The sequence below is a fragment of the Amblyomma maculatum genome, chromosome 10, assembly GCF_055883805.1.
Source record: "Amblyomma maculatum isolate TAMU_Amacu chromosome 10, ASM5588380v1, whole genome shotgun sequence".
Lineage (NCBI taxonomy): Eukaryota > Metazoa > Arthropoda > Arachnida > Ixodida > Ixodidae > Amblyomma > Amblyomma maculatum.
The window spans coordinates 99,858,464-99,875,346 of NC_139353.1; the positions used below are offsets into that span (position 1 = coordinate 99,858,464).

A 16,883-nucleotide genomic window follows, 5' to 3' on the forward strand; every position below is an offset into this window, starting at 1 on the left:
CTAGGGATGTACTCCCCCCCCCCCCCTTTTTTTTTTCGATATATGGTCGGAGCTCCACCAAGCCATGCTCTGAAAAACAAACAAACAAAAAAAATCGACAAGCTTGCGCAAACTCTTAGACAAGCCACGCGATCGACAGTTGACCAATATTATATAATTCGAGAGGTTGTACGCAGCGCCCGACCTTAAAATTTCGTTGCCATTCCTCCTCATAGCACCGCTCGAGCTCTCAAGTGTGCTTACGCGCTCACGCGGCCCGATCTGTTGACAGTCGAGAGAACAGTGAGCGGCTGCCAAGGTCGTTACTCGTAACGATGACTAACAGCAGTTAAAACATTGAATCCTTGATCGTGTATGAACTTCGACAGACTCGCTGACCAAAAACGTGGTCATTGGCACAACTTTCACTGCTCAGTCCGTCACGATACTTCCGTCTTCGACTGTTTTTCGCAGAGCGCCTGGCATCGTTGGCACCGCGTTGCTGCGTAGCCGCCGTTGCTTGTAGCCTACGGATGCATAAGCTACCGATGAACACTCGAAGGCGTCTGGAGTGAAGTGCGCTGAGCACACACGCCGATTCGGCTCTTTCTCAATGCCCAGAGCTTCTAACCACATTCTTTTTCGTTCATTATGGGAAGGAAATCTGTGGTACGACACTCCTTCAATGCCTTCGCTGCTCGAGCAGCTGCGCAGAATTTCTTCATGACAGCACGAAATATAACCAGGCTTCACCAGCGAAAACCGATCGGTCTAGGCAGGACAGCCTACTTGGATACGAAGGACCACCTACAACAAACATAAACAAACCACGAGGAATAAACAAACGGCAAACCATGAGGCAAACACAGGGCAAACAGGAGCTACATGAGCAGCTATTTCTACTAGAGGGGCGCAAAATTCTTGGATTCGGGAAAATAGACAAGAGCCTCTAGCGGTATTTTTTGTAACATTTTATTTGAAGTGCTTTAATCTAAAATAAATATGTCGGTTTTGTAAGTATATTAGAAAACGCAAGAACATTACAGAGCGTATCATTAATCATGAGTTCATTTAGCCGTGAATTTATTGTTCGTCCAATCATAAAATCGGACCCAATGTCGTCATATCCGCTGCCAAAAAATGGCCGGTGTGTGCCGGCACCATCAGTGGTCCGAACTCGATTTCAAGAACAAATTAAAATATTAAATACTGGATAATACACAAAACAACCACCGTTAATAGTGTCATTATAACTCAATCTACGTAACCAAGAGGCAAAACAATGTGCTTAAAGATCGTTTCGGGGCTCCTTTAACTCTTAGAAGTGCGGGTTGGTGGGCTAGTTATTTCTGCATGCTGATGAAGCAGCGCAAGTTACGAGACACAAGGATCGAAACAATGAAAGACGCACACGGCCACGGATTATCAACTGAATTTTTATATCGAAGTACACGGAATATATAGAGAAGGAAAAAAGAGGGCGGTGAATCGATAAGAGGATTGCTCTGTAACTGGTATTCAGAGCATATCCACGGCAATGAGTAAAACTTGTTTGTGAATGGGTTGAAGTAGAAAGGCGATATTGGGGCTGGGGCTGAAGGGGGTGTAGAAGGCTGTCACGCAAACAGCAGATAAAAACTAATAAAGGGTGAAATTAAATGTGTCACAAAGAGGTTAAAATCTAAAAAAATCGGAAATATTCAGAGATGTAGACGGCCTTGAAGAAAAGGGTATTAAACCGGTCAAATGTATAAAAGCCGGCCAATAGAGTCGAATCGTCAGGAGTTAGACGATAAAACACAATTATAAGAGCACTATATGTTCACAGCGAGTATAATGCTCCCGCACGATGTTTGCTCACGCACAGAAATCCTCGTGTTTCATGTGCTTACTGAGTCACCAGTTCAGTGCCCTGGTCCTTCGAGAAGGAATACATAGGTCAGATGGGAATGTGCATAGTGCATAAATATCGCGCTGAAATAACATAATTTTGCACTCTGCAGTAAACTGCCCAAGCACAGGGAAAAATGTGAAGCAAAAGTTGCTCTCCAATATTCGATGAAAATGTGATGATCGGTAAAGGACGAGAACGTACGTCTAGGGAGTTACTTGAAGCCATCCAGATCCGTGTGTCAATGACTACTGCGTTAGTACACCGCCCAACGATCTATACGAGAAAGAATTGAAATCCCTAAGCGCAGTAAGCCGGTGTTCTCAGCGCCTTGTGAGCTCATCCGCCTATTTGCCCGAATCGGCCGAACTTCCATCAAGAAACACAATGCCTGCAACGTTAAACACAGAAATCCTTATGTGGACTGCCAAAATGGGTGTATCAGCTTCCTCTGTCATGCGGTAAGATATATGCAGGGCAGACTGGCCGCTGCATCAATATTCGCTTAGCTGAACATGAAGGGTCGATTGGGGAACCAGATCAACGTCACTTGCTAAAACGTTGCCTGGCAGACAAATGCAAGCCGTCGCTAAAAGAAACGATGGTCCTGCGCAAGTGCAGCGATAAAAAAGCTCGAGAAATTGTGGAAGCCTATTACATGAATTAAATGGGTGCAACTGTATCAGTGATACGCCAAACTTTAGGTTAGTGAAAAGCGTTTTCCCGGAGGTACCTTACCATGACTTGCCCCTGCTTCCCCCCTCCCCCTCTCTTCCCCCCTCTGCTTGGGATTATTGTCATTTTGTTTTGCGATATATGCTGTGATACCGTTTTGTGCCTGTGCTGGCAAACTTTAAGCGTGCCGCCCTTTCTAATAAACATCGGTTGAAGTTTGCGCTCGTCCCGTCCTGTCTCCTCTTCTCTCGTGATCGTCTTTCGTTTTCCGTACATACCTTCCCATCGTCATGAACCAACTCGCCCAACAACGTATTCTCCTAAGCGCAGTCGGACGTTCGTTATAACCGGCCATTTGGGTCAATTGTTTTACTGCTCCTACCTTTTTGTGTTTCATCCTCTCACTCCTGACGTTTCGGCTCTGTTGGCCCGCTTTCAATTGTATGAGCGGTTTTAATGTTTTTCGCTTAAAAGCTTTTCACACTTTGCAGCTTTAAGTTTTTCTTTTTTTTGTAGCTTTTAGCTTTCTTTGGGCACGTTTAACTTCGTGTCATTCCACACTCTCTATCCCTCGCTGTCGCCTTTCACTGCCACCACTTTGCTCACTCACGTGACCATACTCTGATTACCGGGACTGAGCATCCCTCTTATCGATGTACTGCCCCATTTTTCCTCTGTTACATATACTGTGCACACTAAATAAAGATACAGCTGATAGTCAGCGGCCGTGTGTCTTTTATTGTTTCTATCCTTGTGTATCATGTCTTGCGCTGTCCCATCAGCATTGAAATCATAATTTATGCGTATAATTATGGAAATTAACAATGCCCATTTAAAGAGTTAGGTGGCAGTAAGGGTCAGTATATTAGCTTTGTGCCTGGCTTGTGCTACGTATTGTGAAATAATATTTTGGCGCTGTTGAAAACAGAGAATGCACCATAACCTTGTACTTAGCAGATGTGGCCTTGATGTTTCATGGCACAGCAGCTGCTTACGCCATCTTGTACCTAATGTTTATATTACAGGAGTAGGAGCTATATGCTACGGTCTCATAATCATCATCAGCCTGATTATACCCACTGCAGGGCGAAGGCCTCTCCCATATTTCTCCACTTAACCCTGTTCTGTGCTAGCTGCATCCACTTGACCCCTGCGAACTTCTTAATCTCATCCGCCCACCTAACTTTCTGCCGCCCCCTGCTACGCTTTCCTTCCCTTGAAATCCAGTTTGTTACCCTAAGCGACCATCGGTTATCCTCTCTTCGCACTACATGTCCTGCCCATGTCCATTTCTTCTTAATTTCTACTAGAATGTCGGTAACATGAGTTATTTCTCTGACCCACTCTGCACGCTTTCTATCTCTTAATGTTACCCCTACCATTTTTCGTTCCATAGCCCTCTGGGCTGTCCTCAACTTAAGTAGAACTCTCTTGGTTAGCCTCCACGTTTCAGCCCCATAGGTGAGTACAGGCAGGATGCAGCTGTTGTATACTTTCCTCTTGTGCGATACCGGTAAGCTGCTAGTCTCAACGATATGCTAAACCAGTTGGAGCTCTGATGGATCGGATAATTTCGGGGGCCCTTGTGAGCATTAATAAGCACCAATCCAGGAATAGACCGCATCGCGTTGTCGGGCCTTCAGAGTATGTAGTTTTGGAGACTGTCTTCGATGAAATGAGCGGTCGTTCTTCCTTTATTCGTAAAGCATTCCCATTCTTGCTAATACATTCGAATAGTTAGAAAATTTGGTACATTCAATAATAAATTGATTCCGGGAACGGAATAGGATCATATTCCGCCCGTTATTCGATTCCTAAATATGTATGCAATAACGTTGTGATAGGACTAAATCAGGGGCTAAAATTTAACGTGGTGCCATAAAAAATATTATACTGCGTTCTCGAATGTCATTGTCTGTCATGAAAGACAAATTTTTCCATAACTTCAAAACTCACCTCTCTCAAAGCATACGTACCCTTTCTTCCATTTGGCCGTGTACTAAGGTGCTTGCATATCCTAAACTTAGCTACTTTCGAGTCGTAAGCGTATTTCTAACGAATTGATGGCTGTGAAGAAAACTACCAGGGGATGCTCTGCGAACAATCTGAATCTTCCCGCCTGCTGCAGCCTTGCGCCATCTCTCGGCGAGGTCTTGAGACAAACATAAATCTTTGAATAACTCGGCCTGGATCGATGCCAGGAGAGCAGTTCGTCCTTCCAGGAAAGACTTAGCGTTTTAGGCCCTTTCATTATATCCCCCGCGATTGTCCACGTGCTTATGCTCCAAGCAGGGTGCTCCAGGCGAGGAGGTGGTGCCTTGCAGTATCGCTGCTCGCTTTCCGGTTTCCGGCGAAGGGCGCGGCCACCGTCGGCAGGGCCCCTGGCTGCGCTTCACAGCCCGACCCGCGCACCGCTGAGACGTTCATTGCGCTACACGCGCCGCTCGCCGCCTCCGTGTCAAGGGCGAGCTCTTCGCTTCGGCGTCTTTGTGTTCTTCGATCGCAAAAGGACAGGCCGTAGGCATAGAGGGCGCCAGGACTCTGCGACGAAACAGGTAAGTCAGTCTGCTTTCTTGACAGCTGCGTCGTCTGCTCCCGGCACGCGTCAAGTCAAGGCATTTTATGAACTGGTTATGAGCTTCGAGACGAAAATGATGAGCGTTGTATCAGCTATCAACGCTGCTGCGCATTTGCGGAAGCAGTGACTACCGCTTCGTGGAATCACATTCCAGTGCCCGTGAATCCTAACGAATCATGCAGCGTTACATACTGATGTGTTCTGCAAATGGAGCCAAAAGCAGCATTACTTCGTTTCGTTAGGCATCGCAGCGTTATCCAGGGTGCTTCTGTAACGGCCGGAGCTTCCATGCCAGCCAAACACGCACGACAGCTGTCGTATTATATGGGCGATACCTATATTAAGATTTCAATGCTAACGAGGGCGCATAACCTCGGACGAAGATGATGAAATACTAGCCATCGGAAATACCAGTGCCCTCTTTACACACTACGTTACTGACCTGGTAATAATGAATGAATCTGATTTTCACCAATATTCTTTTTTCGTCGAGTAGTTCCAGAGGTCTCATATATGGTTACGCTGATGTTCAACACTAGCTGCCTAAAACGTAGTCATCATAAGTAATTACTAAAACGTGAATACTCGTGGCGAAATTTCACCAACCTCTTTTAACTGTATTTGTCCCTGACGAACTGCCGCACACATTTGTAGCATTCAGCATAGCGACCGCCTAAATTTGCATGCATTTAAATACTTAGTATCTATGAAGCATTGTTTATTTTGCCCCAATTAATCAATTAATTTTTTGGGGTTATATAGAGAGGTATACTTGACATCCTTACAAGAAACGGCAAAGCTAACGTTAACTTGGCATTTGAGTACCCGTTTTATTTGTTTATTTATTTACTACAACCTCGAAAGCCCCACTGAAGGGGTATTTCATGGATATTAACATATTACAAGGTATTACACGGGTATTAACATATTTGAAGAAAGCAGCATTCGCTGAGGCAGCAGACTAAAAAGAAAGAAAAACATGTTTCGGCGCCGCTACGGCTGTCTTCTTCACTATGAAACGATTCCTCTCTCTGGGAATGGGCCATGTGTTACTTGGTGAATAACAACAACAAATGAAATGAGTCGTTGCTTAAGAAGTGAAAAATTGCGCACAGAGCGCATGTATATCTTTGGATAACTGCTCCGCGTTCTATTTATCTCTTCCCTTGTCACTTGGATGCGTAATGATTTCCTGAGAAGGTGATTAGATATCAGTTTTTCTTTTTCAAGAATTCGCGCGGAAAGCAATTAGGTCACCCGTGTTTGACGGTGCTCTGCGGAGCGTTCGATGTCACCTTTTTGTTCTTTACGTCACGCTGGTGTTCTTTCACACATCGTCCTGGAATCGCCAGTCTCGCATATATTGCAAGCGCCGCATTCTTTGCAGCGAATTTTGTAGCAGTTTTCTTAAAATATACTCAATTTTCCTCGCCGGGAGGGTTTCCGTCGAATCCTCAAGTAGGCATTTATGACGTTTACATGCAGCCGCCTTGATGCTCGAATCACCTACGCAGGACCACCGCCCTTTTTGTTTCCTATACTCATATAACCCAAATTTCAATTTTCGCTGCAATGTTCCACCCGGAATGCATTAGGGCTTGACAACATATAACTGTATATAGATTCTAAATTAATTACATTCTCTTTTTTGTTTTTGCTGAGTTTATGTGTAAGTGTTGAAAGGCGCTTGCACCATTGGTAGAGAGGAAAGTTAACTCCAAGGACTAGTAATTCAATTTCAAGGCGGATATTGACAAAATAAAGAAGTGGTCAGATCAAGGCAGCTCTACTATGCCAAAGAAACTCCGAAACGCGCTTATAATGTAGTCGTCCACAAATAATCGTCGAAGGCAGACAACATAAGCGGAAAACGCGCCTGTGCACAACTTATCGAAAGCTCTTTTATAGAACCCTCGGAAAGCGTAAATGATTTTTTTTTTTTTGACACTGACTCATTTTGCGCGAACGTAGTTTGATAACTTGCCGATTGTAAACGTCTTTTCTCTGACAGTCGGCATCCCTATTGACGGAAGTTAGTCGCATATTTTCATGCCATCTTAAAAGCATTATATAGCCTGTTATTATGTCGCCTGATGCAGATGACATCGTGTGGCAAGTTGCCCAAGTAGCACGCCGTCAATGAACCGCCATCAGCCCAATGTTGGGGGAAACCGACCCCAATATTGGGAACAATAATGGTGTTTCACTGGGGTGCTACCCGTGCCAAAATTTATTCCAATCTACTAGACTGGCTTTCCTACAATGGCCACTAATGTCAGACTAGGTTATTTATTGGCATGCAGCCTCACTCAACGGCTACCCAATATCTTCCATCCAAATACCCACTGGCTCCTATATAACGTACATCCACTCTCACTGGCTATCTAATACTTACTACCAAGCTTACTCATTGGCTTTTATTAACTGCTATCCAGCTAGCCTCATCGGTTGTCCAACATCGCCCACCCTGTCCACTGGCTTTGCATAATTGGCATCCAGGCAATCCCATTATTGCTTAATGTTTTTTTTTGGTGACTATTTTTGATTTGATGGGTGTTACGGCGCACAGACAGCTAAGGCCATCATGCGCCAAACACAGGGTTGAGTTTGTTTTGTGCAGGTATTTTACATGCAGCTAATAATATATGTACAGGATCCTGAAAGTATACATGCATTCACACAAAAAAGCCAGAATTGTTCGTTTCATGGATATTTATTAAGTGCGCATGCGGTACATAGTGAAAAACAACTATAGGCAGAATTCTTTCAGACTTCCAGGACTTCACCTCTGGTTAGGTTCATTGACAAGGTGTCGGCAGATTCCAGGTTGTAGGAAGACACCGCATTAAAGGCAGCTTCAGGTGTCTGCCAAGCCAGCATCTCTAGCATGCGCCTTTTGCTGTCGGTTATAAGGACTGAAGCTTTCAGCAGCCCTTGCCCATGTATGCTCGAGGAGCCTGCATGTCACCATCTTCTTTTCGTACAAACATCTGCAAGCGAAAACAAAAAAGAGACAATATTATGGATAATTGTTTTTTTTTTTGTACAGCTTGGGCAAACCGCTCGTGAACAGTAAAATTTGCCACTGCTACAAAATTAGTTTGTCAAAGTCACAGTGCGGAAATCGAAATTCATGAAAAATGCATATTTTCTGTTTGGTGCAGTAGAGTTAAAGAAAAAGCTTTTGTTACACAAAAGCACATAAATAGCAGGTACGCACATTCTGTTAATCTTAATTATCAGGTGCCAATGACTGACAAGAGGATTAATTTCTACTTAATACGCCGCACTATATAAAAAATGGATATCTTACTGGTCGTCCAGCACAGGCTTGCATGAAGCATCAACCGAAGCAGAACAAGAGGAAATTGGCACGTAAAGGCCCGTCCTAGTAATCCTGAATCTTTCCTCCTGCAGGGAAGTGTAGCAACCTCAGAGGTAAATAAAACAACAAAAGCTCCCAAAAACCTACTCCATTACGAACATATATCTTAAAATAAAGGGTCAGTGGTACTCACATTGAGCTGCAGACTGTTCCGCGAGACAGGACGAGTCATGTCATCGTTCTACTGTTTATTCTCAGAGTGCGAGCGGAGCTGCAGCAGACAACCCGCGAGGCGCGCACCTGCGCTGCTAGAGAGAAGGAAGAGCGAAGAGAGATAGCGCCCAGGCGCCAGTCGTGAGAATGCGGCAGCGCTCTCCGCATGGTTTCATATGACACCGCAAGTTGGAATTCCGCCGGGGTTCAATGGACGCTGCTCAGGCGTGGGAACGAGAAAGGCGTACATTGCCAAGGCGAGGACTGGCGCCGCTGCGTCGCAAATAGCCGCCTGTCTAACACTGCTAGAAAGAACGTACCGTCTTTGCCAAAGGCAACCATGCAGCCCGATTTGCTCCTTAGTCCTGTAGTTAAGCTTTTTACAGATATGCCGAATTATTAATCACCTGCGCGGAAAAAAAGCCCATCACTCTTATCTGTGAAGACAATTTTTTGCCTTTTGAATTATATCAAGGGCTCCAAACACAGGTGAGAAGGAACCCTGCAACCTGGTTACTTTTGGCAAAGACGGTATGCTTTTTCTAAACTGTTAGAGCGAGCGAACGAACGTAATTTATACATTGAAATACCCTCGGTCTGGATGCGTTGTGTTTTGATATTCCTAAAAAGCATGAAGAATCTTCCCAGAATACTTCATAGGAACAAGCATTTAAACACGTGATGTTAAGTCGATTTTGCAGAAGTATTCGAAGGCAGGTCATGAGAGTTATACATGTGCTTATGCCGCTTTCCGACAAAAATAATTTCCTTGAAGAGCAGCATGACCAGGTAACAATAATTTTATGACAATTATTTCGGTGGTGAGCACGCATTCATGTTTTTTGTTTCTGTAAAACAAAAGAATTCATTGACACTTATTTCCAGTCTCCAATTGTGAGGTTGCTATGCTTCAAGCTTCTTCAATATTTTCTCTTTTAAGTGTTTACCTGAAAATGTCAAGTCCGAACTAGTTAACAGCTGCCACAGCATGTACACAACTTGTAGTAAAAAGTTGGGCAGCGTGCAATGCTATTCAGTTTTAATAGATTTCATTCCAGAACATCTGAGAAAGCTAGATTTTTTTCTCTGCCAGGCGAAGGTAGAGAACGTTTAGAAAATAATGCTTTTATTTTTTATGTGGGAGATCTACCTTTTGACTATGAGCTATGCTGCATCAACAGCCTAAAAGGTTTTTTTCATCACTCATCTCTTGCTGAAGCACTCAAAGCAGAGCACGCCGGCATATAGGAATCAAGTGCAAGTTTATGGCTGATGTTAATTATAACACAAAATATGCTGCAGCTAACCCGTGTTCTGTGCTTACAAGAATACCTACGGCGGAATACAGTCGGTGCTGGAGCCTTGTTGAGGAGTCAGCTAGCGTACATGACGAAACGGTGCAGCATTTGCCTTCAGTAGCACAATCTCTTCGACCTCTGTTTTCCAGAATTTGATATTTTCTTTCACCACGCAAATGAATTAATGCATAGATAAGGCATTTATGTGTCTATTTCCAGTTATGGATAGAAGTTTTCAGGATGCGAATGTAAAACCTCGTCGCAACAAATTAAGCCGGGCTGACATCCTATGTTATATATGGTTTTGAAGGTGCTACGTCTTACTGTCCTACTGCAGATTGCAGAAGTGTGCATGCTTGTACACTGAGCCGTATTAAAATTCTATACATAGGCAGTGACCGTTGTCAGCCTAAAAAAAAATATGCGTCTGTTTTGTTGCTATTTTATCGAGGAGCATGACGAAGTATTCTTAAAATTTTGACGTATGAGTGGCCTCACGCATCGCGCTGAAGACGTTAGAAGGAATGGTAGGGCCTGTAACTGCTGCGCGTTCCACCTCTGTACACTAAACTTCTTCACAGTTGAGAACAGCGCAATGGTCGGGAATTTCTAAGCGCTTAATAGACTGCATAAGCCACGCGTCCGACTTTACGGCAACATTGCACGAAGCATGCCCTGCTCTCTTCCGTAGTGCCATCCAATCATTCTTTACAGAAATTCAAACTGACGACCGTTTCCTTCAGCGTCTTGCAAGCTACTCCGAGCATGGTTGGCCGCGTTGGTGTCTTCAACGGCGCCAGTGAAGCGGGAGGGACGCTTTGGTGGGGCGACGAGCCGCTGGTCGACTGGCCGGGAGTGGCAGGGAGCAGCCGTGCCATTTCCCAAAAAGCACTGCGGCGCGTACGTACACACACACACACACACACACACACACACACACACACACACACACACACACACACACACACACACACACACACACACACACACACACACACACACACACACACACACACACACACACACACACACGCACACGCACACGCACACGCACGCACACACGCACACACACAAGCGCGCACAAATACACACACCCGCGAGTGGCCGCTCGGCCGGCGATCAGGGGAACAAAACAGCCGTCTCCTGACACGTCCCTCTGATCTGGTTTTTGTTCGTTTTTGTCCCCGACACATTCGTTTCGGGGCTTTCTAAATCATCATCATCATCATCATCAGCCTGATTATACCCACTGCAGGGCGAAGGCCTCTCCCATATTTCTCCACTTAACCCGGTTCTGTGCTAGCTGCATCCACTTGACCCTTGCGAACTTCTTAATCTCATCCTCCCACCTAACTTTCTGCCGCCCCCTGCTACGCTTTCCTTCCCTTGGAATCCAGTTTGTTACCCTCAGCGACCATCGGTTATCCTCTCTTCGCACTACATGTCCTGCCCATGTCCATTTCTTCTTCTTAATTTCCACTAGAATGTCGGTAACTTGAGTTATTTCTCTGACCCACTCCTGGTAGTTCCAGGTGAGCCGCTCACAGGCATGCCCGAGCTCTTCTATACCGGGCGTCTCCCCCTGATGACCATAAAGGGTGCCGTGACCTGATAGGTTTAGCAGTGTATGCTGACAATCTCGCGCCATACAGAACAGCCAGAAAGGAGTACCCAACACCACACAAATCCCTCAGTAAGTTAGAAGAGAACATCCTTAGGAGACTACAAACCAACACATACCCAACACCAGCTAAATTACACCTGTGGTACCCTACACTATACTCTCCGCAGTGCTCACACTGTGGAGAGGTAGCTAACCTCTACCATATGGTGTGGGCATGCCAATTTAATCCCTTAGTTGACCCCATTCCCAACCCCTCGGAGGAGCAGAGGGAGGCTATTCTGCTCAGCGATGATCCTGACCGTCAGCACTGGCTGGTGGGGAGGGCCAGTGCAGCAGCAGCAGCCAATGGACTACCGGACTAGGCGGCCCACCCACATGTTCTGAGAATACTGAATAAATAAAGATGTTTTCAATCAATCAATCTGACCCACTCTACACGCTTTCTATCTCTTAATGTTACCCCTACCATTTTTCGTTCCATAGCCCTCTGGGTTGTCCTCAACTTAAGTAGAACTCTCTTGGTTAGCCTCCACGTTTCAGCCCCATAGGTGAGTACAGGCAAGATGCAACTGTTGTATACTTTCCTCTTGAGCGATACCGGTAAGCTGCTAGTCATAATCTGCGAGTGCTTGCCAAATGCGCTCCATCCCATTCTTATTCTTCTTGTTATTTCCTTTTCATGGTCTGGGTCTGCGGTTACTACCTGTCCTAAGTAGACATATTCGCCCACTACTTCCAGTAATTCGCTACCTAATGTACACTGCTCTTCCTTCCCGAGGCTGTTTAACATTACCTTAGCCTTCTGCATACTGATTTTCAAGCCTACCTTTCTACGTTTTCTGTCTAGATCATCAATCATTATTTGCAGTTCATCCCCCGAGTTGCTTAGCAAGGCAATGTCATCAGCAAATCGCAGATTACTGAGGTATTCTCCATCTACCCTTATCCCTAACTGCTCCCATTCCAAGTCTCTGAATACTTCCTCTAAACAAGCTGTGAATAGTACTGGGGAGATTGTGTCTCCTTGCCTAACACCTTTATTTATGGGGCTTTCTAAATATTTTGGCTAAATAATCTCTGCCTTTATCTCATGGCATGGGTTTGTCAAGAATATGAAGCCTTGCGCCGGCAGCGAGTAAGCCACCGGAGCAATGGGGGAGGACCCTATACCAACCGTGCCCTTACCGCCTAAGCCATTTTTCTTGAATACATGTTCTCTACTACTGTTACTATATCGTTGACGATGTATAAAACATATTTGAAAGCCATCGCGAAGGACACGTTATTGCTCGGGACATTAAAAATATATCAGAATATACAGGTTGAGAATTGATCGTTAATATTTCAAGCCAATTCCGGCCAACACCTGTCATGTTATGTGCAATGTTTTTCCAGCCATCAAAACTCAGTGGACAATATCGACCACTATAACCCAATCATATTTATTGGCGTAAAGTCCCCAAAACTGGCGGGGCCACATCGAGTACTGTATGCATAAATGTATTCAATGTAGATAAGCCAACTATACTAACAGGATCATGTCAATAAATGCACACAATGATGCGTGCAATGTTGGCGAGCCATCGCAGCTGCCCATAAATATCGACCTCTATAACCTGTGCTGGGTACAATATTAGGAAACCATCTCAACTAATAGTAGATTATTGTCCATCGTATGGCAGTAAATATTTCGAGTTGACAGGCTATCAATGAGGGCAAGTGAATATTGATTACCCTATGTAGAGATGTATTGTCTTTTGGCAAGCCATTACACTTCGTAAGGCAACATCGACCACTGTAATTTAAGATATACAATGCTGGGAAGCCAAGGCGACTGGCGGGACCAATGTATGCCAAGATACATTCGATGCAGACAAGCAATCAATACTGTCATTGCAATATTCACCAATGTATGCCATGATAGGTGCAATGCTGGACAGTCGCCACAGCTCATTGGGGAATATTGCCCCCTAGAACCAACAAGTATACTTTCTTGGGAAGGCATTAAGAGCGGTGGGAGAACATTAACCAATATTTGCCAAGATATATTACCTGTCGACAAGCCATCTATATTGGCAGGACAATATTTATGATTGTATGCCATCGTCGATAATTTTATCTGCAGGTATACACTATCTAGGGAAGCTGTCATGATTGGCAGGGGGGTATTGACCAATGTATGCCAAGATATATTCGACGATAACCAGCCGCCAATACTGGCTGGACAATATTTACCAAAGAATGCGATGATATGTTCAATACAGGCCAGTGGCTACCGCTTGTTGGGCAATATCGGCCACTGGAATTGATGCTTACAATGTTGGCAAGCCACTGAGACTGGTAGGATGAAATTGACCAATGAATGCCAAGATATATTCAATGTCAACAAGCAATATATACTGGCAGGAAAATATTTACCAATTCATGCCACGATTCGCGAATTATGGGCATGATATTGCCAATGGCTGGGTAATATTGGCCATCCTATATTATTTTGTATACAATGTCGGCAAGCAATTTTATACGCATGGTCATCATTGCCCGTTGATAGCCCATGAATGCCATCATAGGGAACATGTAAATCAGTGGTCCAAGAGTTGTGAATGTTATCGCATGGCTGTACCATTATTGGTAGCGCATTGGCAACGCCGGGACACTGGTGGACCAGACGCCGCCAATCAATTTCAAATATCGGGCCGGTCGCATGTGTTACCTGGGTAGTAGGGGCACAGGTATGACTGCTTGCAGTTTCGTTTCGTATTATATTGGTGTAAGTCATAACCTGGAGCTGGAAGGAAACTTGCCAGGAAGAGACGATAGAAATGTGAATGGCGATTCTGTTTGTATGCTTGTTTTGAAATGCCTTTACGTGCCGAATATTACACTTAGTTTATAATATACAGGTTGTCATAGTGTTGTTTTTCTTGTGAATTTAAATATCCACCAGACCTCGTGTATATTGTTTTCATTGAAGCAAGTGACCAAATTAGCGAGAGTAGGCCTTGTCGCCTTATTCGAAATATGCTCAAGCATTATTACTTGCTCTAAACTAATGGGTATTTAGAAACTTCACAAACGCCGATTGGACTGGAAAGCCCATCAAGAGCCTAACCACACCCACTCTTTAACAAAATCTTTTCCCATTACCCTGTATTGTGCCAGCCGCGGTAGCTTTTCACAGCAGACTTTCTGATTTCATCCGCGCACTTCATAGTCCAACGCCCCTGCTATGCCGCTGTCATCTATCCGAATCCACTCCGTTACATTAAAGGGCCTGCACAAGAATGCTGAATTGGGCGAGTTGGTGCATTTGCATTTTAGGAAACGTAGCGCAAAGAAGACAAGGACAAAATGAGGGAACAGTTGTGAGTAAGCGCTCGTGTGTTTATCCCTCATTTTGTCCTTGTCTTCTTTGCGCTACGTTTCCTAAAAACATTAAAGGGCCACTACATACCCGGCCGTCGCATACATAACTTGCGATGACCATGTTTCCGGCATTTACTCCCGCATCGAGCTCTGCACTCATCCTGTATAAGAACGTAACACTTTCCATTTTTCTTTTCATATCTTATTGCGCTGTAAGCTGCTTACTTTCAAACCTTTATGTTTATGTTTGTTCCTGATAGGCCAGTACCGGTGAAATACTGCTGTTTTAAAATCTCCTTTAGATGTGGTTGCCCCGCTGTGGCGGTGCAATGTTTAAGATGCCTGACTGTGCCGGAGTACGTAGATTTGAACCCGACCGGCGAGAGCTGCGTTTAGATGGTAGCGAAACGGAGAAGCGTCCGTGTGCTGTGCTATGTTAGTTGTTGATGTTGTGGCTGTAGGAAGAAGGAAAAGAAAATACACGGGCCAGCTACTGGCTCTGTAGCTGAGTCACTTCCGCTGCCTCGTGCGGACAGAAGAGAAAATAGAGAAGAAAGAAAAAGAAGGAGAGAAAGACGCGCGCCGCAACAGCCGTCATCCACCACCTAAGCGGTGGAGGGTGCGATGACGGCCTACAACAGATAAAAATTTGGTGGCTGGCTAGCCCCCGCCGCAAGCGGCGTTGACCTACCGTCCCAGCCCCGTAGGGCCAGGAACAGCTGCCCTTCACCACCTCATGTTAAAGATCCCCAGGTGGTTTAAATTACTCAAATAGCCCTTCACTACGACTTTCTTTTCTCTGCTCCTCTTTCACTCCCGCCTTGCTCCCTTTCCTTACAGTGCGGTTCAGGTGTCCACAAGAGCAAGTGCGACAAATGCTGCGCCTTGCCTTTTCTGTAAACAAACTTTTTTTTTTTTTGCTTACCTGTGGATCCGCGGTGGCTATCTGTGCTAATTAGACGCATTCGTTACCACTTGCAATGCTTCCCAGCCTATCGCGAGTCTTGCTCGCTTCCCACTGTATTAAACATAACATCAGAATTCTTCGTATTACTTTCCCCTCAACTGTGTGCTTACCTACACACGTCCTCGCTCTGTGAGCCCCGCCGGGGGGGTGCAGTGGTAAGACGCCCGACTACTGTGCCGTAGTACCCGGGTTCGAACCCGACCTCGGCGGCTGCTTTTCGATGGAGGCGAAACGAAGAGGCGTCCGTGTGCTGTGCGATGTCAGCGCACGTTAAAGATCCCCAGGTGATCGAAATTACTCCGTAGCCCTCCACTAGCGCTCCTTTTTCTCTCTTTTCACTTTCACTCCCACCTTCCTCCTTTCCCTTACGGCGCGGTTGCGGTGTCCACAGAAAACAAGTGACTTCCTACAAATAAATCGTTTTTTTTTCTCGCTCTGTGATTCTATTCGTCCTTCCCAGTACTTTGCAGTGCAGTATGATAAACATTCGCAGGTTTCTTCATTGCTCACCATTATAATTCTTCGCATTCAAAATCACTGGAAGTCTTCTGTAAACGCGTAACGAATATTACTGGGAAGATCATGTTCCTTTTATTGACGGCGTTCCCCGTCGCCATTTTTCACTTTTAAACAGTCACAGTGCAACCATCGCGATTATTCTTCAGTACGTTTGCCTGTGTGTCTTCGATACCCTGACTACGCAATTTCTGCATGCCTGATGAGGCTTCAAATCAGTGTAATGCTTAATAACAATCTAGTAATATTCTGTGTGGGTGTGTCGGTTACATTTTGCTAAAACCTGACTTGTGGCGTGACTAAAATCGAATGTCGAGTGCATTCTTAAATCTGCCTCTTATTGCGGTTCGGTGAAGTGCGATGTTGATGGCAAGAGGGTTGGTTTGTTATTATTATAAGCGTAGAAGTCCCGGATCCCCAAGCTCTAATGGAATAAAATATCACCTTTTGC

General features: G+C 45.0%; 2 protein-coding genes across 2 annotated transcripts in view; both read left to right on the top strand.

Moving 5' to 3' along the window:
• The first annotated feature begins 4,824 nt into the window (after nt 1–4,824).
• Nucleotides 4,825–16,883, top strand: part of LOC146177109 (sulfotransferase ssu-1-like) — a 76,938-nt gene continuing 64,879 nt past the window's right edge. Inside the window, exon 1 of the mRNA XM_084583099.1 lies at nt 4,825–5,100. Coding sequence (XP_084439225.1) covers nt 4,825–5,100 — 276 coding nt within the window. The remainder of the gene's footprint in view (nt 5,101–16,883) is intronic.
• LOC146177110 (sulfotransferase ssu-1-like) overlaps nt 4,970–16,883 on the top strand; it is a 30,445-nt gene continuing 18,531 nt past the window's right edge. Inside the window, exon 1 of the mRNA XM_084583098.1 lies at nt 4,970–5,100. The gene's annotated coding sequence lies outside the window, so the exon portion shown is untranslated. The remainder of the gene's footprint in view (nt 5,101–16,883) is intronic.